We start from the raw sequence: 23,456 nt of genomic DNA on the forward strand, positions 1-23,456 counted from the left end.
TCAATCGTTTTCTAACAACACTTGCTGGTCGGTAGAATGAGTCTCTTAATCTCTCAACAGTGATTTGTGTCTTTGACAAATCCTATAGTAATCCTCCCTTTTAGAGATTGCCTATTTTAGTAATTTCCCGTTCCTTAATACCCGTTCCCATTCACCGTTCATTATTTTAGAACAAGCCAATTAGAGTCCCGCTTCATGTGCTGAAGGTAGAGTTGTAAGATGCGCTACGGTTTTGTTCGGTGGGTGTTAAATATGGCGTTAATTTTTAAGGCGCCTGTTGTGAAACCTAAAACTTTGCATTACTCTGGTCAAAGCGATCTTCAAATGGAAAATAGGGTGCTTCGTTTTCGAGTTGTGAGTGCTTCGTTTTCTGGTTTTGAGCGCTTCGTTTTCGACTTAGGGTCCTTCGTTTTCGATCTTTTGGGTGTTTCCTGCTTAGTTCCTCGTTTTCAAGAGCTTCGTTTTCGATACAACCCATTCAGTCGTGACTGACGGACGCACGCAAAAAACCCACCGCTTATTCCTTAACTTATTTGCGGTGGTGTTCATTATTCCTGCTCAACTGGTTGCAAAGAGGAACATTGAAAGGTAATTAGTAATATTAGCTTGGTGCAAGGGTGTAATAAATAATTATTTGTTGGTTGTTTGATCGATCTATACTACCCTCTATTCTTTCCTTGTACATCGAGAAAGTAAGGAAATGATGTCTGACGAGCGTACGGAATTTAAGAAGGTTTTAGTTTTCTTATCGACTCAGATTCAAAATGGAGGGTGTTACGAGGCAAATGATGAGTGAAAATGAGTATACGGAATGAGTAACACGTACGGAATTTAAGTTACAAACAAAGAAGATACGTTTTAATCTTCTTCAGTTTTGCCTTTGCCCTGCCTCCTTTAAATTTGTATTTGATGTTTTATTCAAACTTTCCTTCACTGTTTTAAGGAGCCGGTTATTTTTACGTTTCCCATGATTTGGTTGCCAGTTCCCAGTTGCTAAATTTGGCTAATTATAAATTTCGTAACACATCCCCCTTTAAAGGTAAGCGAGGTTACACCCTTATATTTTTCCGTTCCCATAACGACCTGAACCGCATAGGAATAAGTCATCAGTAATTCGGAATAATGGAACTATTAACTATTTGGTTAACAAATACTTGATCTCTTTTCCGTGTTGATTTCCGGTTTGATAAAGGTTGAAATGACTTTTTGTTCTTCCTGTTCCATTTGTTACTTCTCTTAAGAACTTTTCAGTTTTACGCTCCAATTCTACTCAGATAAATTTGTGTTCAGAAAGTTAACACTTTTCCCACAGGATGTTTTACCGAGCGACTTGACTTGATAATGAATAACTACGTAAAATTGAAATTTCAGACTCACGAAGCCATTGCTTCACCTCCACGAAACTTTTGCTTTTGAAAAGGATCCGTTTGGACCAACACTGGTAAGTCGCTCCTTGCTCCGTATGGCCTTATATCATGAATATATGACTCATGCAATGCAAACCAGCTCCGATTACATATGTCATGTTTTTTTTCTTTTAATGTCATTTAAAAACCCTGAAAGTAACTAAGAATCAGCTCCCTCAAGATTTTAAAGTTAGAAATGGCGGACCATTGAATAAGAAAATTCCAGTTAAAACAAACAGGTGTTTCTTTTAAATCAAGGCCTTAAAACTTGGGTCACTTAGTGCTTGGTTAATATAGTTTTGTTCGCCAAAGAAAAAAGAAAAGAGCTGATTTTTTGGTCAAAGTGGCAGTTTAATAATATGAGCGATGAATTTTATAGGTAATGAACCAGTTAGAACTATCCTGCCTTCTATTCTTTGCTTGTACATCTAGAAAATAAGCTAAGTCTTTTATGGTAAGGTGAAGTAGAGGTGTTTGAGCCTTCTGGGCCATCGTAAAGGAAGGAACATTAAGGGAGAACTGAAATTTTTTCCAGCTGTTTTTTCATTTCTGGAAATCCTAACATGAGTAAACTTAAACCTGTATAGATATTTCGTCTCGCACATAATTGTGCATGATCTAAAGTGTAAATAAAAAATGCTTATTTTTTGCCTTAATTTTCCCTTTAAGTGTTCAGTCGTTCTCGCGCTGGAGCACTAATTGGAGACACTGTAAACTGAAACTAATAATCAACGCAAATCAAGTCAAATGTTGGTTTTTGAGGAGAGGGGAAAACCGGAGTACCCGGAGAAAAACTTCTCGGTGCAGAGAAGAGAACCAACAAACGCAACCAACAAATGATGCCGAGTCTGGAATCGAACGCTTTCCGAAAGGAAGCTTTTCTTTTGACAGAACTGCCTGGCTAGAGACCAGGCATTTCGAAGGACTAACTCTACAACGCCTTCTTCGAGGATGATAAGACACTCCTCCAGAAGAATGAGAGGGATTATTATGCAAGTGTTCCTTCAAATAGTCCATTTTACAGTTGTGTGCTTAGTTACCTGGCCTATGAATGAAAGTGAGGCTGGAGTTGACCTTGTTTTGATAGAAACAGCACTGCTTCTCTTATGTAAATTATCACTAGTTAGCATGACACTAACGTCATTAACATGAGAAAAGGAGGAAGGTCTGTATCATAACAAGGTCAACACCAGCATCACTTTCATTCAAAGGCCAGGTAACTAAGCACACAACTGTAAAGAGGTCTATTGTTGCATTTTCTTCGCAAACTGACTGGTCTGGCCAGGCAGTTCTGGCGAAAGGAAAGTTTTCTTACCCAGTTAGATTCAAGATCAAGGGTTTGCCCCTTATGGCAATGTGTCTGTAATAGGTCATGAAATGTTATCTGTCGTTTTTTTAAAATCCCCAGTCCCTTTTTCTCGCGATAGAAATATCTTTTAGGGTAATTAATCAGTTTTGCTTGAATGAATTCGAACAAAAGCAGAGCGTGCATCGACCCCTTTTATAGAGTGTTTTCACGTGACGTCAATGCGGCCATGTTGGTATTCCTAACTAATCCTCCGGGAATTGAGTTCTATTTTCATGCAAACGTTTTCTTTTGTTTCGGTGGAAAAACAAGGTTACTGACACGTGAGTGAAAACACTCTACCGTGCGTCTTCTTGTTTAAGTTTCAAACAACAATCGGATAACCTTTGAAAATCTGTTTGGCTGAACAGTTTTCAAAAACACAAATTTCAATCCATATTAATCTTCTTCAGTTTCTCCCTTGCCCCGCTTTCTTTAAATTTGTATTTGATGTTTTATTCAAACCTTCCTTCAATGTTTGAAGTAATTATTTTTACGTTTCCCCTGATTTGGTTGGAAGCGTTTGTATCTAAATAAATGCGTTTTAAAAACGTTCGTTTTAGTGTTCAAATTTCCCGGGCGCCGCCATCTTGATTGAATGAATGGTGACTTGTCGTGGTTGCCTTATTAGGAACTTTAAGATCTACGACCCGGTGGTCAGCGTGAACGCCACAAAACAGGAATTTCAGTGGTTATTAAATTCTCAACCTCGGAAAATGCATTTCGCGTGCTCTGATTGGTTCACTCAATCTCGGTTATCAGCTCATATATGATTCATTTCATATACCATTGCATCATTCATATACCTTAGTTTGACCTTATATGGTAAATGATTGCGCTAGACGTTGCTAAGCTAATTTTTTTTTTCGCTGGAAAGCGAAATTTCTCTTTGAATAAAGCCAAAAAGGAAAAAAAAGCTTTTTTGTTGAAAATTTGGATCAATTCTGACCTTTAAAATACGCGAAAAGTCAAGAAATGTTTTTGTGATGAGGCTACGTATGTCTGACCTCAAGGTATTACAGATTATCGCATCTTCATCAAGTTTTTTCAATTTAGCTCTGATTTTCTCGCTTTTTTCGCTCGTATTTCGTACTTCCAAATTTTTGGACTTTAAGGAATTTAATAAAACAATTATTCCATTTGCGCTTGTTGGGTATGAGACTGGTTATAGCCAACTCGGCGCTACGCGCCTCGTTGGCTATTTACCATCTCATATCCAATGCGCGCTCATGGAATAATTGTTAATTAAAAGAGGAAAAATAATCGTGCTGCTCTTGCGGCATGCATTTTAGCATACATTTTTGCGGTACTTTGCTTAAAAACAACGTGGAATCACCAAATTTGAGGTTTTCACGACAACGTGAGCGTATAAATGTAAACCTGTCATTCTATATTTTTACTCTGAAACCTCAGGTATCAATTTACTTTTAGGATACTTCGCCCACATTGTACGACGTAAAGGAGATGGAATAATCACGAAAGATTTATGACAGTGTAGAGTGTATTTTGAGGTGACGTTTTTGTCGACGTCGCCGTCGTCAATCTTAAAGTCGTGAAAACAATAAGGGAAACCGCAACACGTGCCAATTATTTAAGATGGCGGTCCCGGGAAATTTAAAGTGAAAATAAGTAATTCTGAAGTTCATTTTGTTTGATCCAAAAACTTTTTTGGAGAAAATTGTCGAGCAAATTTGATTGCAAACATTATTTTGTTAGGTTTAAAATCATTCATTCGTCGGAGTGGGAGTTCCCTTTAAGAACTTTTCCTACAAGATAATGTTTTACGGAGAGATTTGATGATTGAATAACCACATCAAATTAAAATTTCAGAGTCACGAAGCCATTGCTTGACCTCACACGAAACGTTTGCCGTTTTGAAAAGCATCCGTTTAGACCAACACTGGTAAGTCGTTTATTGCTCCTTATATCCTTATCTTATGAATACAAGACTCAGACACGGCAAAGCAGCTCCCATTACATACACTCTTTTTTTTAGTAAAAACCTCTAATTATGGAGCTGAGGCTGAACGTTGTTTATGTTTTTGCGATGTGAAGCTAAAAACGCTTTTAAGATGCTGTTAACTTACATGGTATAGTATTTCAATAAATCAATGTGGACGTGACCAGCCTGGTTTACTGGTACCATTGAGTACTACAACTCAAAGCTGAAAGAATACATGTCAAGGTCAACTACCTTGATGATACATCAGACTTTGTTTCACCTGATGACTTTGATGGTGTTGAAGTTATTTTGGAACGATTATAAATAATAACTACTTATTATTATATGACTAGCTCCGTGGGCGGGCAAGATGAACCAAATCGCGCGCTCTGATTGGCTACCCGAGCGGGCAAGATGGGGCGATACTGCCCGCTCGGGATTACTCGCTTGGTCCCACAAGATCAAAGATCATTTTTTGGTGTTTTAAGTCCTATAATAAATCCTTTATTGACCAAACTTGTTTGGTCAAGATGGCTGGATATTGGCCTCGTTCTTTTTTTGCGTGTTTATAGACCTCGACTTCGTCTCGGTCCATAAAAACGCAAAAAAAGAACTTGGCCAATATCCAGCCATCTTGACCTCACGCTTGGTCAATAACCCATACATATTATAAACTGAGATGTGTATCATGCAATTAAGAAAACCATCGTTATTTTGTCAAAATATGCCCTTAAGTATTTGGATTAAATTTACATTAATTTTATTTACCTTTATTTTACACTTTCATTTAAAATACAAATAAACAAAATAAAAGCGTTCTTTATCGACCCTCAGCCTGTGGAATGTTCTTAATACGTTCCCAAAATTCTGGTTAATCTCAGCCACAAGATTCTTACAAAAAAGGTTCTTATAAAAAGAGCGTATGTCTTGTTTTTATTTTTTCTCTTTTAATGTATTTTAAAAGCCCTGAAGTTATCCAAGAATGCTGGACAAAAATTTTAAGACCTTCATAATTTCCTGGTCCACATCTGAAAAACTATTGTCGCATGAGTTAAATCATATCAGGGAGTTTAAAGCACAAGTCGGTTTTGAGCCACAGAAGGAGACCAGAAGTGAACAATTTTCTCATGCGACGACACAAGTCTCTTATAGATTTTTAAAGCAAGCTTCTCTAATGGAGAAAAGATACTGCGCCATTCAAATGCCAAGACAAATTAAAAGGGATAACATTTCCCTTCCGGTTTCTGTCCGTGACTCAAAAACCGTTACGTGGGTAAGTTTCCTAATCAAGGGACTTTAAGATTGATGTACATAGTGAAAAAATGTATAGTTTTGCACTACCGTTACCTCTTTCGCGATAGATCCATCTCGTTCAAGTCGCACGACGTGATCGAAGTATCCTAAAAGAAATTTGGTGGTTTAAAAGTAAAAATATTATGGGATAAACGGCTGACATTTGGATGCTTACGTTGTCATCAAAACCCACGCAAATTTAATGTTTTCACTTCGTTGTTATGCAGAGCACCGCAAAGATATTTGCGAAAATGCGTGCCACACGTGCAGCACGACTTTTCCTCTCCTTCAACCAATGATCTTAGTAGTTTGTGACGATGTCGTTGCCCTACGGCTTCAGGGACTTTACGATCTACCACGCCGACGTCGACGTTGCCGTGTGGGACTTTACGACGCCGACGTCGACGTAAACGTCACCTCAAAATATAACTTTTCAATATCATAAGTCTTTCGCGATTATTCTACATCATTGACGTCGTGCAGTGTGGAAGAAGTATCATAAAAATAAAACGGAACGAGCCGTTTCAGAGTAAAAATAGAAAATGAAAGATTCACATTTTTAAGCTCTTGTTGTCGTCAAAACCTCAAATTTGGTGATTTTACATCGTTGTTTTGAAGAGTACCGCAAAAATATGTACTAAAGTACGGCTTATAGACGAAATGCAGAAGTGATCCTCGCACTATGTAATGGTATTTTGGGTTGTGTCAGGAAGATCTTCTGTGGAAGTGCCATCTAAAAACCAAAAGTTCCCAAGTGGTTAAGTGGAAACGTCGACATCCTTGTATCTATCTGGTAGTCTTGGCTGGCTCTAGGGTCTTTCACGCCTTGACTGAGCTGGAAGGACTGGCGTGGGTGGCATGCTAGGCACTGTTGTCCGGTCGGTCACAATATCGCTGCCGATAGAAACCTCCGAGTGGGGGGGGGGGGGGGGGTTGGGGGAGGTATTAGAAAAAATTAGTACAGCGAGGCTCCGCCCCGAGGTCCGACCCCTTACTCCTTTACATACAATTTTTGGCAGAAAAGATACCCCTTTCGTATACCTTCCATTGACAAATGGTACCCCATTTGGTATACTTTCCACTGGAATATAATGCAAGACCCTTGTAAATACCCAAATGACAGATTTCCCTACCCTTTAATATACTTCGACTCGTGAAATCCCTACCCTTTCATATACCTGAAGAGTGAAAAAGTTACCCCTTTTGGGCGGAGCCTCCCTTTATAGGCCATTCTAGGGAGTCCCTCCCCCCCCTTCCCCCCAGGGAGATAGATACTGCCTCGTCTCTATTCTCCGCACTTGCTTGTGCTAAATGGTCCATTCCTGGTCAGAAGTACACTTAATGGTGTTGCTGTGGTTAGTTCAACCATAGCTTGACTTGGTGTTGTGGCATGTGCTGTAGTCTTCTCCACTCTTACTGGTGATGCTTCTAGAGTGAGGGTAAAATTATCTGCCACAAAGGTTTTTTACATGGGAGGTATTTCTTGACTATTGAGACCAACTCGGATCTTCATCCACAACAACACTGTTGGTGGTCTTGCTGATATCTTGGAATGGTGTGGAAAACGTATTCTTCTTCTCTTGTCTCACCAGTACTTGATCACCTACTTGAATACCTTATCTGCCTGTTCTTTGGTCTCTGGTTTTACATCTGCATTTCTGTCCTGAGTTTCTAGGTGTATAAGTGACAATCGGCATGCAGTTCCGGCATCTACCCTCTCATCTTCTCGTTGAACAACAATTCGGCGTGGCTTTTGCCAGTCATGGTCATGGTGTGATCTGTGCTACTTAATGAAGTACTGTTTAAAAAACGAGCAGCTGTGTTTTATCGGATTTAAAAACACGAGGCATAGCAGAGTGTTTTTAGACCAAACAAAACAAAGGTTCAAATTGTGAGAGGAAGATACGGTAAAAGTCCATGTAAAAGCCGCACCTTTTTCCTCAAAATTCAAATAAAAAATCGAGGGTGCGGCTTATCTACGGAAACACCTAAGAGGTTAAACTGAATAAATATATAACAAACTGAAAGCATGTTGTTGCTGAGCATTGCCTTTATCATGAATGGTGGCTCCTGAAGGAGCCACTCATTGCGTTCATTTACGCTTCTTGTTCTCTAATAGTTCTTTCAAGCGATTAATTTTCTATCACTTTACTGGATCAACTGAACACCAACCTACAGGAAATCTCCATTCCTCCACAAAGCTGTTTGACGCCTGCTTTCAGTCACTGTCATGGATATCTTTCCACCACTTGCGAGAAAATACCAAGATATTCGCGAGTACTCGCAAGCCAAATGGCCGACCGTTTAATTGTGATGCCCATACTCCTCTCCACATTTCAAAGCTTGGCTACTAAGCACTTGTTCGTATTCAAGAGCGTTTCAAAGGGATATAAAAACTGATATTGAAAAAGAAATCGCGTGGAGAGAGCATCTTTATTTATTTATTTTTATAATAAACTTACAAGATAAAGGTATGACAAGTGAAATTTTACCATCTAAAGACTTAATGGATATGAAAGGTATAACAACCACCGTGTCAGTGTTTTGAAACCATAATTGTCTGCCCTTGTTTTTTTGCTAGTAGAACTTGATTGGAACTTCAAAGTTTGTTGTCTCTTATTTTTTTTTGCGGAATTCAAGCTTCTAATTTGAGGTGCGGCTTATACATGGACTTTAAGGTTAGCATACAAAAAGTATAACAAGCCGGGCCATAATACTATTCTTTATCTAAAAAATTCAAATGAAAAGTGTTTTATCGGGTTTAAAATGGTGACGTTTTATGGGTTTCTTGATAGGCTGTTAGGCTCGTTAATTATTGGTGAGTTTTTGAAGTTAAAATCAGCAGGCGACTAGCAACCTTTGTGACATGAGTAATTGTGCTTTAGCAAGAATGTCCTTTCCGGAAGGGGTTCCTCTCCTCTAATTGCAACCATCTCTAGTAAAGTGGGCAATTGGGAGGAATACTTTGTGTGTGGATGGTGAATTCTGGGAAAGTCATAACCAAAAGTTAGTGTTAGTCTGTAAAATGAAAGCTTTTTTGTTCTTAAGAAACTGCCGTGGAGGCAGAGAAGAGGTAAAAAATAGGAATAATGAATATGAAACTTTGCACTATAATCTTCGTTCGTAAAAAAATATGGAAAGGGGTAGTTCGAAAAAAACTAAAGAAATCGCATGATGCAAAATGAAACACTGGTTGCACGAGGCAAACCCAAACAATCCGAACGTAAGGAAAATCTGACTGCGACACCATCAGGCTCATAAAAATGGCTGAGAATATTCAGGGATAGAGCGCAACTGAGCAAGAGGGTTTCTAGTCCAGTGCCAGACCTCTACTCGATCCCCTCGTCCCGATTTAAGAAAAGAAGAAGAAAAGACAGTATACTAAATCCATGCATGGGCAGACTGATGCAACCAAATATTTTTTATCCCTACTACTTGATTAAGTTTGTTGGCTGTTTTTGAATTTCAAGTTTTAATATCACACAGAGTTTGTTTTATTTATTAACCCTATCTTGAGGTTGTGAGTTCGCTTTATGGATTTCTCTTCCTCATTTTACAGAATAACCTAAAATATTTTTTTGTGAAATTCAATGCTTAAAGTGTCGAAAACGTGAAAATTTTATTTTCTTACGTGAAAGTCCATATCAAAAAATTAACTTTTGCAAAAGAATTCTTCGATCCGAAGGAGAGGTGAAATTGCCCGCCATTTTGGCACACCACTCGCTCAAGTCTTCTCTCAACTTATGACGTAGATTCAGGAACTCGTGATTAGAGAACATGAGGATTTGAAAGTTGATGTGAAAAAATAGCTGAAAGATGCGCTACCGCTCGATGTTACAACACAGCTGATCCTGAAATTGAAAGTATAAGTATACATGGAAATACTTTCTTTTACTCGGAAAACGCAATAGCTCAAAAAAGAAGGAAAAAATCGCCGTAGATTTTGTCTTGGCGAAAAGAAAGAACTGGGAGCCCGGTAAAACTTCGTCACTTTGCTAGATTCACTTCAACGACGATGACTTCTAGTATTGTTTTGACAGCAAAACGAAAAGATCGTTGAAGACTGACGAAATTCCCTTACAGGAACAGACATATAAGCGTTAATTTAATTCCCTCGCGAGACCTTCCTTATCCTCTTGTTCTTTTCTGCCATTTTGTAGCCATTCCTCCTCTGCTAATGGTTCTTCCACGTTGGGCTCCATGTAGTTCTGGGTTTCAGTGCTAGCAATGGCTGACTCGTCGAAACCGCAACTAGTCGCCTCAAATTCTTTCTCTTTTTTGAAATCGCCAGTTTATTCACTTCCGGATTCAGAGGCACTTTCCTCGATGATAAACATAGGCATGATAGATTTTTTTGTTTATTGAAAAATACCAAAACGCTCGTTGAGCGATACCTTGGCGTTGATTTGTAAGATAACATAGGACCCATGCCAACAAGTATTCCTGAATCTACGTCACAGCGAGTCCGTGAAGTCCTGACCAGCGTAAGAGGTGTATCAAATAAAAGTAGGATTGAAAAAATCGTAGAAAATTCGCCTATCGTTAAAATCGAAAAATTCTTTCGCCAAAGTTCATTCTTTTAATATGGGCTTTCAAATAGGAAAATAAAACTTTTTACGTTATGTGCACCTTAATGTGGTAGTAATTACCGTAACTGAAAACTACACATTGATGCCTTTGCATAAGGATCATACTAAAGCAATTTCTTTACCACTGGGGGCACATTGTCAATTACTTTCCCACTGGTGGTTGATGTCATAACCACATACTCATAATAACGGCTGTAAGTAGTCAACAATGACCATAATGGCGTGTCCGGAGATGCCAAGGGCAATCAATGGCTTTGGCGCATTTGGGCGAGGAACCAGTTGTCACTTACAGCAGGATTTGCAAAATTTTCCCGCTGCCTTATCCATACGAGTCCACCATACTTTACTTCTCAGATTTTGATTTGTTCTGAGAATGACCAAGCGTCCCTCGTGGACAAAGGCAATTGCTTGAGGTCTGAGCTTGCTTGGTAGTACAGTGCGGGTACATCTTCGCACTAGTTGCCCAATTACACACAGTTCACCTGCAACTGGTGCGTAAGCCTAGAATTCCTCTAATCGACCAGTTTTGATTGCCTTTCTCAGAGCTTTCAACTCTTCATCCACTGCAGGTGTTTCCTCAACTCCTCTTGTATTGATAGACTCCCTCGCAGACGTTTTTAGGGCTTCATCATGCGATCCTCTCCCACTAACATCTGCTAAAACGAAAAACCACTTCCGTTCGTGGATTACGGACCAATCAGGGACCGTTTTCCAGTTTTGGGTAAAGTCGTGTTTTGCATGGCGTTCTTTCGCAGCATGTGATTGGCTATGCAGAACACAATTAGGCAATGCTGATTGGGTTTCTTTAAATAGTGGCCGTTGAACGGAAGTGGTTTTTTGTTTCATCGGATATTCATGGAGAGTAACGCGTAACGACGCCCTGAGAACGTCTGTGTGGGAGGCTATTGTGGTGGGGGCTGCTAGATGATGATGGTTTGCAGCTTTGTTGTGATTTAACAAACAGGAAAGAGGGCCAGTCAGTCAAATTAAGGGGTTGTAGGTTAATCACCCAACGTTCGATGCGGGCGCAGGGTTTGGAACGGCCCCGTGATGGGAGCGAAACAGGGAATGAATGTGCTGCTGTAATTAGCCAGCCATAGAAAGCTTCTTAATTTGCTGACTCTTGTAGGCTCCCTTGTTTCTTGCAGAGGTCTACCTCTTTCTTCTGTCGGGCCGATTCCTTTCTCAGATAGGATGATACCCATAAACAATGTAAACCTGTCCACACTAAACAAGCATTTGTCAACATTGGAAGGCAAGATATGCTGTTTTAGGTGTCCATGGTCTTGCGCAGAGCCGTGTAAATATCTCATGTTGAGCAATAGATAACCCATGTTGGTGGAGCTCACTTGCTGAACTGACGCCAAACATTTAAAACTTTTATGTGTATGGCCTTTGTGTGTTACGAGGATGGTGATCTAGCGTGACCCTAAACCTTTTACGTTATGGGCACCTTAATGTGGTAGTAATTACCGTAACTGAAAACTATACAATTATGCCTTTGCATAAAGATCATAACTAAAGCAATTTCTTTACCACTGGGGGCACATAGGGAGCCATTTTGCATTTCAACTTCCCCATTTGCCTTTGTTCAATTCTCGAGAAGCACAATTCCATTTTGCTTGCAGAGTTCAATGCTAAGGGAAGACCATGGTGGCTAAAATTATCTTCTACATTGTCAGTTACTTTCTCACTGGTGGTTGATGTCATGACCACATACTCATAATAACGGCTGCAAGCCTAGAATTCCTCTAATCGACCAGTTTTGATTGCCTTTCTCAGAGCTTTCAACTCTTCATCCACTGCAGGTGTATCCTCAACTTCTCTTCTCTTGCAGACGTGTTACGAGGATGGTGATCTAGCGTGACCCTAGACTGCTGAGGTTCTAGCTGGTGGTATTTCCACTAGCTTGCTAAAAACATTTGTACCATTCATGTTGTGCAGCAACTCATCTACAGTTGATATTGGGTATGGACCCATTTGCTTGCCTCATGTCTTGCACAAATGAATTTCACCATCCACCTTTGGAATGATTACTATTGGGGTGACCCATGTTGGGGGCCATCGACTTCTTCTATGATGTGACAGTCCAGTGAACTTACGCCGAACTTTTTGAATACACCCTCCAGAGTGGACATTTTTGAATTTGCTATGAATCCAGAACCTTCTGGACGCTAAATCCGGAAACTTTTTTCTCCGGATAGCGTAACACGATCGAGCTCAGTTCCTTGTCGTGAAATCAATTCTCAAGATGGTTGCCGAGGGCAATAATATTTTTTTAAGGCGCATGCTTTGTTACTTCCGTTTCCTTGAGGAGTCCTGAGTACTAGCGTGAATCTGGATACGCTTCGGATGTGTGTACGGGGAAATTCTATTTGAATACGCAAGGTTTGGATGGGAATATTTTTGACTTCTATTTTTCGTTTCTTCGATCATTTCTTTGTTTAGTTTAGGTATTTTTAATCACTGTAAACCACTCAAATGCGAAATAAAGTTGTTGTTGTTGAATCCGGAAAGAAAAAGTTGCGGATTCAAAAATATCCGGAGAAGCGTGGACTAAGAAAGGACGACGACGACAACGGCTACGAGAACGCAACATAACAATAAGTTCAATAAGCAAAAACAATAGTTTTGCTCGCGCTGCACGTGCGTTTTTCATTTTGATACATTTCTTTGCCGTTCTCTTCTTGACAAACAACGTGAAATGATCACATTTGAGGTCTTGTGGAGGACGAGAGCACCTGACGATGAATGAATTTTCAATTTTTCAATTTTTCATTTTGATACATTTTTTTGCCGTTCTCGTCTTGACAACCACGTGAAATGATCAAATTTGAGGTCTTGTGGAGGACGAGAGCACCTGACGATGAATTTTCAATTTTCTCCCCAAACACTAACAACGCGTTCATGACAAATTTAGTTCTGGAATGTTTATGTGCACTTTTCACGCCAAACGACTTGCAATACTCACGAAATTATTACAATAATAGTAAATGATGTTTTTAGATATCGTTCCTGAAGCCTTACTCGTCTCCCTATTTCAAAGTGGGTGCCATACAATTTGATGAATCTGAAGGGTATTCTTAGGCTTTAGTTTTGTTTATTTCGTGTTTCCGTTGCAAAAAAGGGAAGTATGCATCAGTTTAAACCGCTTTTCTTCTGCCACAAGCTTTCTAGTACTTAGAAGTTAACTGAAGTTGCGAAGAATAGTTCTACAGAGTTGAACGCGAAAATCATTCGTCAAATCTAGTGAAAAAGTCATATGCGTGGTTTTCAGTAGAAAATTATGAATAAAACCTAGACGGTGGAGGAGAATGTTCATAAGAATAAATAAATTTACCCAGTTCTTGTAATCTAATATTCGAAAATTTGATAGTTCTAATTCTCTGAGGATTGGGTCTGAGTGATTGATTTAGGAATTATTTTGACGGTACACTTTGCAAAGAGACAAGACTACGAAGATTGGATTTGTACATGCACAATAATACAATAATGACTATAAGGATAAACTAAACAGCAGTACAGAGTTTTGAAACAAAATTCAGTAAAAGAACGATACATGAAATTAAATTTTATAGCTTCAGAGATTTTGTAAGCTAATTGAGGAATTCAGGGTTTCCAAGAAAGATGTTAGTCAAGCACAACACCAAGAAAGGCCATTCTACGATTTGTTCCATTCTTTAATCATTTTGGCAGATTTGCTTTAAAAGATGATGTCTTTTCTCCCGAGGCTTAAATAGAATAAAGAATTATTTTTCTGCAAGTTTCTTTGCCTTCAACTAGGTTACCAAATAACTAGACCTAAGAGACAAGCATTGTCATATCAGCAGTTGCAAATAAAATCAGGTCTAGTAGTTGAATACATCACTGAAGTCATGAACATAGGATAAGAAAAATGAGGGAACCAGAATGGATACTCCCGGAGCGCGGGTGCGTATATCAATGGCCGATAAACCAAACAAATTACTGCAACGTAATGGACCCCTTAGTGTTCACATTTATGAAACAGAATTTTTTTATCTACCATAACAACGGCCTTAGAATATAAATAAACACACACCTATGAGATGTTCACTGCCATCAAGCGCAAGATGACTTCTTGTGCAGGTCAATCACTGAGTGGTAAAGAGATAGTAAATACGCAATGTAGAGAAAACATAAACTTAGTGTAATGCATAATGTGATAAATGTGACGTAATTTATTTAAGCTACTTACCGGACGGTTATAGATAATTACTTTCTAGAGCAACTTTGAGATTCCAGGGGACATTTAGAGCAGTCTGTATGTCATAAAAAGTGGTTGACAACCAGCTTTAAGCAGTGGTATCACAAGAGCAATTTGATTTGATCAGGAAAATCTGATGACAAAAGACAACAGTATTACTTTGACTAATATGGGACAAATTTTTGCCATTTAAATACGCCTATTTTGTGCGGTCAATTCTGGCTTTAAAAATTCAGTTTAAATCAAACAAAGGCCTCAGCAAAAGAAGTAAAGAGTTTGACGTCAATAGCAAAAAAAAGACCTAATCGGCTAACTCAATGTTTTACCCAATTCAAACCCTTTGGGAACAAAACGTTTTGTTCCAGGTATTTTCATATCATTTAAATATGAAGGCTACATTATCATGCAAATACAATGCACAAAGAATCTTAATCCCGGGTGATTTGAATTGGGTACAACACTGAATTAGCCGATTAGGTCTATTGTCTTTGTTAGACCCATAATGACATGCGGTCTCTTTTGTGTTGGTTTGGCTACGTACCTGCAGCATTTGTGGTCAGTGCATTGAACTTCTCATGCTTTCTTTTGTATTTTTCAAGGAGCGCCCTCACTTTCAAAGACGACCTTCCTTGTTCTTAAGAGTTCTTGTAATGAAGAATGGCAGAGAGAAAGATGAACGTTTTCGAGCAGCATATACAAGAGCTAAGCGTTGCCAGAAAAAAGGGAAACAGAAAAGGGGAGGGTCTTGCATATTTGAATTTAGGCAATTATTATTATGGCTTTGCTTTCGAACAGGCCAAGAGGGATTACACAGAAGCATTAAGGATTTTTAAGGAAATAGGTTTCAGTGCTGGAGAAGGAAAAGCCTGTGGCAATCTCAGCCTTGCTTGTCACATTCTGGGATGTTTTAAGCGAGCCATAGAGTATCATGAACAACATCTTAGCATTGCAAAAGAAGTAGGGGATAGGGCCGGGGAGGGAACGGCCAATGGTAATCTCGGCAACGCTTATCTCAGTCTGGGCAATTTTAAGCGAGCCATAGAGTATCACGAACAAGATCTTAGCATTGCAAAAGAAGTAGGGGATAGGGCCAGGGAGGGAATGGCCAATGGTAATCTCGGCATTTCTTATCACAGTCTGGGCAATTTTAAGCGAGCCATAGAGTATCACGAACAAGATCTTAGCATTGCAAAAGAAGTAGGGGATAGGGCCAGGGAGGGAAGGGCCAATGGTAATCTCGGCAACTCTTATCACAGTCTGGGCAATTTTAAGCGAGCCATAGAGTATCATGAAAAAGATCTTAGCATTGCAAAAGAAGTAGGGGATAGGGCCGGGGAGGGAACGGCCAATGCCAATCTCGGCAGCGCTTATGACAGTCTGGGCAATTTTAAGCGAGCCATAGGGTATCACGAACAACATCTTAGCATTGCAAAAGAAGTAGGGGGTAGGGTCGGGGAGGGAGGGGCCAATGGTAATCTCGGCAACTCTTATCACAGTCTGGGCAATTTTAAGCGAGCCATAGAGTATCACGAACAACATCTTAGCATTCCAAAAGAAGTAGGGGATAGGGCCGGGGAGGGAATGGCCAATGATAATCTCGGCAACTCTTATCACAGTCTGGGCAATTTTAAGCGAGCCATAGAGTATCATGAACAACATATTAGCCTTGCAAAAGAAGTAGGGGATAGGGTCAGGGAGGGAATGGCCAATGGTAATCTCGGCAACTCTTATCACAGTCTGGGCAATTTTAAGCGAGCCATAGAGTATTATGAACAACAACTTAGCATTGCAAAAGAAGTAGGGGATAGGGCCGGGGAGGGAATGGCCTTTGTTAATCTCGGCAACTCTTATCACAGTCTGGGGGATATTAAGCGAGCCATAGAGTATCATAAACAACATCTTAGCTTTGCAAAAGAAGTAGGGGATAGGGCCAGGGAGGGAAGGGCCAATGGTAATCTCGGCAACTCTTATTACACGCTGTGCAATTTTAAGCGAGCCATAGAGTATCATGAACAACATCTTAGCATTGCAAAAGAAGTAGGGGATAGGGCCGGGGAGAGAAAGGCCTCTGCTAATCTCGGCGTCGCTTATCACAGTCTGGGCAATTTTAAGCGAGCCATGGAGTATTACGAAAAAGATCTTAGCATTGCAAAAGAAGTAGGGGATAGGACCGGGGAGGGAAAAGCCAATGGTAATCTCGGCAACGCTTATCGCAGACTGGGCAATTTTAAGCGAGCCATAGAGTATCACGAACAAGATCTTAGCATTGCAAAAGAAGTAGGGGATAGGGCCGGGGAGGGAAGAGCCAATGCCAATCTCGGCGCCGCTTTTGACAGCCTGGGGAATTTTAAGCGAGCCATGGAGTATCATGAACAACATCTTAGCATTGCAAAAGAAGTAGGGGATAGGGCCGGGGAGGGAAAAGGCTATGCTAATCTCGGCAACGCTTATCACAGTCTGGGCAATTTTAAGCGAGCCATGGAGTATTACGAAAAAAATCTTAGCATTGCAAAAGAAGTAGGGGATAGGGCCGGGGAGGGAAAAGCCATTGGTAATCTCGGCAACTCTTATCACAGGCTGGGCAATTTTAAGCGAGCCATAGAGTATCACGAACAACATCTTAGCATTGAAAAAGAAGTAGGGGATAGGGCCGGGGAGGGAAAAGCCTATGCTAATCTCGGCGTCGCTTATCACAGTCTGGGCAGTTTTATGCGAGCCATGGAGTATTACGAAAAAGATCTTAGCATTGCAAAAGAAGTAGGGGATAGGGCCGGGGAGGGAAGGGCCAATGGTAATCTCGGCAACGCTTATTGCAGACTGGGCAATTTTAAGCGAGCCATAGAGTATCACGAACAAGATCTTAGCATTGAAAAAGAAGTAGGGGATAGGGCCGGGGAGGGAAGGGCTAATGCCAATCTCGGCGCCGCTTATCACGGTCTGGGCAATTTTAAGCGAGCCATAGAGTATCACGAACAAGATCTTAGCATTGCAAAAGAAGTAGGGGATAGGGCCGGGGAGGGAATGGCCAGTGGTCATCTCGGCAATGCTTATGGCAGAATGGGTGAGCTTGAAAATGCTCTTCTCTTTAACGAAGAACATCTTACTATTTCCAAGGAAACGGAGGATCCAGTAGGGCAGGGAATCGCTTGCTATCGGCTTGGTCTTTTTCATGAATTTTTAGGCTCATTGTGCAAAGCCCTTAATTTTTATCGTCTAAACATAAAACATTTTGATGAAACAATGCGTCTTCTTCAGGCCGAAGATGCATGGAAAATAAGCTTTCGTGATACAAAACAAGTGGCGTACACAGCTCTTTGGACAGCACTTTTAAAGAATAGAGAGGTTGATGAGGCTTTGTTTGCTGCTGAACAAGGACGTGCACAGGCTTTGACAGACATTTTGAAGGTGCGATTTCGCGTTGATGAAGAACCTACCTCGACAATTGCGAGGACGGAAACTATCTCCACTCTTATGAAATATTTGCCTTTACAAACAGTTTTCATAGCACTTGCAGGGAACACTATCAGTTTTTGGCTTCTGAGAAGAGCAAGCGGAATAAACTATAGGGAGAAGGAAATCGAAAATGGAAGTGCTGAGTCACTGATAAAGACTACTTTGAAACAGATTGGCGCGGGGGCTGTTGTCCAATGCGAGAATCGCTCGGTACACAGACATCGTAGTCGGTTCTCTTGCAGTGGAGAAGTTGTTGAGGAATCTTTTCAGTCTTTCAGCGTGTCCGACAACCCCTTGCAGTCCTTGTATGATTTCTTAATCAGTCCCATTGCAGACTTGCTCCAGGGTGATGACTTGATCTTTGTTCCTGATGGACCATTTTGCTTGGCTCCTTATTCTGCATTGAGTGACTCTGTCAGGATCCGTAGTTTTCCCTCGCTAACCGCCTTAAAAGTGATCTCTAGTGCACTTGACGACTTTAATAGTAAGAGTGAAGCGCTACTTGTGGGCGATCCGTGCCTAAAGGAAATCACTTGGGGCACCGGTGGACCCATGTCTAAACAGTTGCCGTGTGCGAAAAAAGAGGTGGAGATGATTGGAAAACTTCTCCACACTGCGCCTCTCACTGGCGAAAATGCAACGAAAGCTGAGGTGCTGAAAAGAATGAAATCAGTTGCTTTAATCCACATTGCTGCTCATGGAGATGATGAATTTGGAGAAATTGTTTTGGCCCCAAATCCCGACCGCACATCACAGATGCCCGAAGAGGAAGATTACATGTTAACGATGAGCGACGTTCATGCAGTTCGTCTTCAGGCAAAGCTGGTTGTGCTGAGTTGCTGTCATAGTGGTCAGGGAGAGGTAAAATCTGAGGGTGTGGTTGGAATAGCCAGAGCTTTCCTGTGTGCTGGTGCCCGGTCTGTTTTGGTGTCACTCTGGGCAATTGATGATGAGGCAACCTTCTTGTTCATGAAGAGTTTTTATCAACACTTGGCAGATAGGAAAAGTACAAGTTTAGCTCTTCACCATGCCATGAAATCTCTTCGGGAGACAAAGGAGTATTCCGCCATTAAATACTGGGCGCCATTTGTTCTAATTGGCGATGATGTCTCGTTTGAATTTGGGCTACAACAACTCGAAAAGAATGGTAAGCGCTGTTCGAATATGATTTTAATTACTGAAAAGAAATATGATGTACAGGTTTCGTGTCGGAAAGTTGTCGAGAGAAAAAGGTAAGGTGGGTATCAGAGGTTTTTTCTCGCGCGTGGCAGACGAGCGGGTCACAATAGAGACATGACCGACACCGAAAACAGCGCAAGAAAAACCTCTGGCACCCAGGGTAGGTAAGTTCCTCATAGAGAAAGGGTTTAAAATCGGTCGTCAATGTAGTTCATTTACAAACTGCTTTGGCTAAGGACTAAAATAAATATTAATTGCATTCACCGGCTGGTCTTTTATATACCGGATCCGAAATAGTTAATATTCATGAAACAAAAGAACAAAGCGAACATAATAATGCCTAATTAGCAAGGCCTGATCGGAATAACAATGGTTCTTTTGTCCTCTGCCATTTTAGTCCGCTGTATGAAATTCTACCCCATTCACCGGGTCGGGTACCTGTAAACAGTGCAATGGACTGAAAAGAAATCACTAATTGCCGGTTACCGCCGTAAAGTAAAGTTAGATAGGGAGCTTAAGCACGCGCGTTTTTGAGGCGCAGACGGCAACCGTAAGAGAACATTTCGCGTGCCAGGACATTGATGTCTCCCAGATTTTTATGCTAATAATCTCTAAAGATACTTAGGAATGTAAATGTGGTTGTTTGAAGACGAGGTAAAGGGGAAAACTGTTCAAGCGCGTGCTTAAGCTCCCTATTGAGGGCTTATAGACTACATCATGTCACAGTTATACTTAGTTGAATATGAATTGTTGCTCTCTTCCTAAGCTTATCTATGTAAAAACGCTTTCACGGATGAAAAAAATTGTCTTAAGTGCTACTATGATCAAAAAAACATTTCCTTTTTTTTCTTCAGATTTTGAAAGTGTGTTCGCTTAACACCTGACTGGCAAAATTTTGAGCTTTGAGTTTTATCCAAAGGTTGTTTATTTTGAGTGTCAAGTTTTGGATTTCACGGTCCGCCATTTCTCAAGTTCAAAACTGACCGATTGGACCTTGGAGGGTTGGATCTAGGGAAAATGACGTCATTTACTCACTAGCTTAAAATTTCAGCGTGTAAACTCAACTTATTACTGATATGCAAGACATGAGTTTGTAAATGTGAAAGCCCGAAACTCCCGTGCTGCATATTAATTCAGCAGCATACACACGCATTGCGTTCTTAAAAGAGTGAGTGTTTGACGTCATTTTCTCCTCGACCCAGCTCTTTTAAGATTTTAAAGTTAGCAAACCGGCGGACCAATAAATGAGAAAATTCCAGTTAAAATAAACAAGTGTCTCTTTAAATTCAAAACTTAAAACTGGGGTCACTTAGTATTTAGTTAACATAGTTTTGAAATTTAAAGAAAAAGAAGAATTCGGTCTTAGTAGCACTTAAATAACCATTTATCAATCCAAATGAAATTCCTAATCGTCATTTAACCCGCTATCTTTTTTCTTTTCTTTCTTACTTTTTTTTTCAGAAACGGCGTCCAAAACTTGAGATAAATACTTCTTAGACTGTAATGCGTCAATATGTCAATTTCCTTACTTCAATTAAATGAGTTATTGTAAGCATTCAAGCATTTAACCTCATCGTAAGCGGTAAAGGAATATGGTGAACTTTCCATTTAAGTCCAAGACAGAGTTTCCAGGAAGAACCGTTTTTCATGCATACTGGAAAGGCTAAATATCAATGCTGTCACATGTTATGATCATCCTTTTTTTCTCAAAAAAGCAAAAATTTAAGACAAAGTTGCCAGGTCTTCTCATTAATCTTTCTGTGAAAAAAAGGTGTGAAAGACACCTTATTCCAAAATGGCCGCCATTTAAATATTCTTTTGCTTATACAAATTTGCCCTTGATGCCTCGTTCTTAAGCCTAAAATTCAAAAGAATATTTTTTCTTGAACGAGGCAACAAGGGCCAATTTGTATGCGCATAAATCAGCTGCCATTTTGGAATAAGGTGTAGAGAGCCCATGGACAAAGAAATGGCAAGTTTTTCTGAAGAATCTAAAATGTAGATTTCCTGAGATTTTTAAAGAAGGCCAACGCAAAATTTAAAAAAAAAAATGGCCGACTACTGGGGCAAATTCCTAGAAGCTAACAAATTAAGAAAGTAGAAATTACTTGATGTCCTAATTAATATACATAGTGGTTTTAAGACTCGAACTTTTGTATTCAAGAAATTGCTAGAAAAAGGTTCCAGAATCAAACAAATAGGAAGTTTCTCAGAAACACGGATTTTCTAAGACATCGCCACAGAGGTGCAAGGCAAAATAGGGCGATTTCTTAGGCAGATTTCTAGAATGTAAAAGACTAGAAAAAGAACTTCAGCATTTGAGCGATCTCTTTGGGCAATTTCTTAGAGGAACTTCAAGAAGGTTAATAACTAGGAAATAAGAGTGATGTTTGATCTCTTATTTAGCATGCGTTGAAAGTTTAAACTGTAGAAATATTTCCTCTTTTAGTCGTAAAACTTTCAATGCAAACTTGTTCGGAGATTACGATAAATGCATAGATTGATTGGTGCATATTACTAACCAAGCGCGAGGGCCGTACTGGCGAATATTGGCCCGAGGTCGTGGCAGTACGGACCGAGCGCAGTATTAGTATAAATACACAGGTGATTATACAAAATTGCGCACTCTCATTGGCTCGGTATCTCGGATTATCAGCCGATAATCACCTCGACGGACAAAATGGCTGCCAGTAGTCGTTTTGCCACTGTAAGTGAAGATGATTTCGCGTTGAAATGTTTTGTTTTTCTCTTTTTTGAAATAATCGCCTGTGTATTTATACTAAAACAATTATTCGCCTCAGGCTCAGTGATTATAGGTGAATATTCACCGATAGCCACTTCGCTTTCGGCGAATAATTGTTAAGTAATCCTCTTAATCCAAACGGTCGGTGTCACAGTAATGAATAATATTAGGCATATACAAGACTCATAGTCATAGTCTCTTTGTTTTGTAAATAAACATGAAACCTCAAATGTGGTTTACAAAAGAAAGCTCTGAATGACCAGTGCTTTACTTATTCAGAATTTCGATACAATTGTCGCAAATGGCAACTTGATGCGCAGATTGGCTACCGAAACTACAGAGGAGAGTATTATAGAGTGTTTTCACTCACATGATCAGTAACCTTGTTTTTTTTACCGAAAGAAAAAGAAAAAGTTTGCATGATAATAGAGCTCAATTCCCGGAGGATTAGTTGGGTGCAGAAACATGGCCGCCGTTCCATTGTTTAGGTATGCACCAACATGAAAGCCGTGACGTCACGTGAATACACTCTATATTGACTCGCTTTTGAAACAAGGACTGTCCCTTCACCCGTCACAAAGCAACTAGTTTTCCATCCTTCTCATAGCCTGCGTAGCTGGAGGGAAAGTGTATCGCAGGATTCTGTCCACCTCTGTAAATATGTTTTGTTTTCAGTGACTTGACACTCCTGCTGTCCATAATTGGTTATTTCTTTTAAAGCATAGAAATGATTGACTGGTTTTCATGTACTAAATTCTAATTGCATTTGCCTTTGATTTTTATCCTTTGTACCAGTAATTGTCGTATTTTGAATCAAAATTGAACCAAGGAAACATGTTAAACCTAGTTTTCGTTTGTCCGGAAAATCCCAGACGATCGGTGATTTTGCAGTTTCCCCGACCTTCCCAGTGTTTGTCGATTGATGAAAACCATCAATGGTAGACATCCCCTATAATCTGGGATGGTCAGGGACGAATCGTCAAAATAGGAAACGTTTCTATTTTCCCAACATGTCCCAGATTTTTGCGATCGTCGACGATCATTCCCGTCATATGAAAACACAAATTTGTAATTTCGGGGACGTCGGCGATGGTTTTAGCTCTTTATTGATCTTTTAAATTGCGTGTTTCAATTTTTGGCGCACTTTCCATTTTCCGCCAAAGTCACTATTGGGAGAATCTAGGACAAGCGTCTGGCGATTTTCCGATATGTGGGCAAAGTCTGGGACGATCGGGAAAATGCTAGACTCCCACGCAAACACTCTTAGGGCTTCGTCACGCG

At 40.1% G+C, this 23,456-nt stretch overlaps 1 protein-coding gene across 1 annotated transcript; it reads left to right on the forward strand.

Annotated features, from left to right (window-relative positions):
* Window positions 1-478: 478 nt before the first annotated feature.
* LOC138024421 (tetratricopeptide repeat protein 28-like) lies at window positions 479-21,972 on the forward strand. Its single transcript, XM_068871622.1, has 5 exons — window positions 479-588; window positions 1,372-1,441; window positions 4,582-4,654; window positions 15,400-19,400; window positions 20,894-21,972. The coding sequence occupies exons 4-5, from the start codon at window positions 15,458-15,460 to the stop codon at window positions 20,911-20,913; spliced, it is 3,963 nt and encodes a 1,320-aa protein (XP_068727723.1). The 5' UTR covers window positions 479-588; window positions 1,372-1,441; window positions 4,582-4,654; window positions 15,400-15,457; the 3' UTR covers window positions 20,914-21,972.
* The last annotated feature ends 1,484 nt before the right edge of the window (window positions 21,973-23,456 follow it).

Source organism: Montipora capricornis, chromosome 11 (genome assembly GCF_036669925.1).
Source record: "Montipora capricornis isolate CH-2021 chromosome 11, ASM3666992v2, whole genome shotgun sequence".
NCBI classification, from domain to species: Eukaryota; Metazoa; Cnidaria; class Anthozoa; order Scleractinia; family Acroporidae; genus Montipora; species Montipora capricornis.

What these genes read in the sequence shown, in the direction of transcription:
- LOC138024421 (XM_068871622.1), top strand. Translation starts at nt 15,458, where the DNA reads ATGGCAGAGAGAAAGATGAACGTTTTCGAGCAGCATATACAAGAGCTA. An exon ending in ACAACAACTCGAAAAGAATG is followed by an intron (nt 19,401 to 20,893) that starts GTAAGCGCTGTT and finishes TTTTTTTTTCAG; the next exon opens with AAACGGCGTCCAAAACTTGA.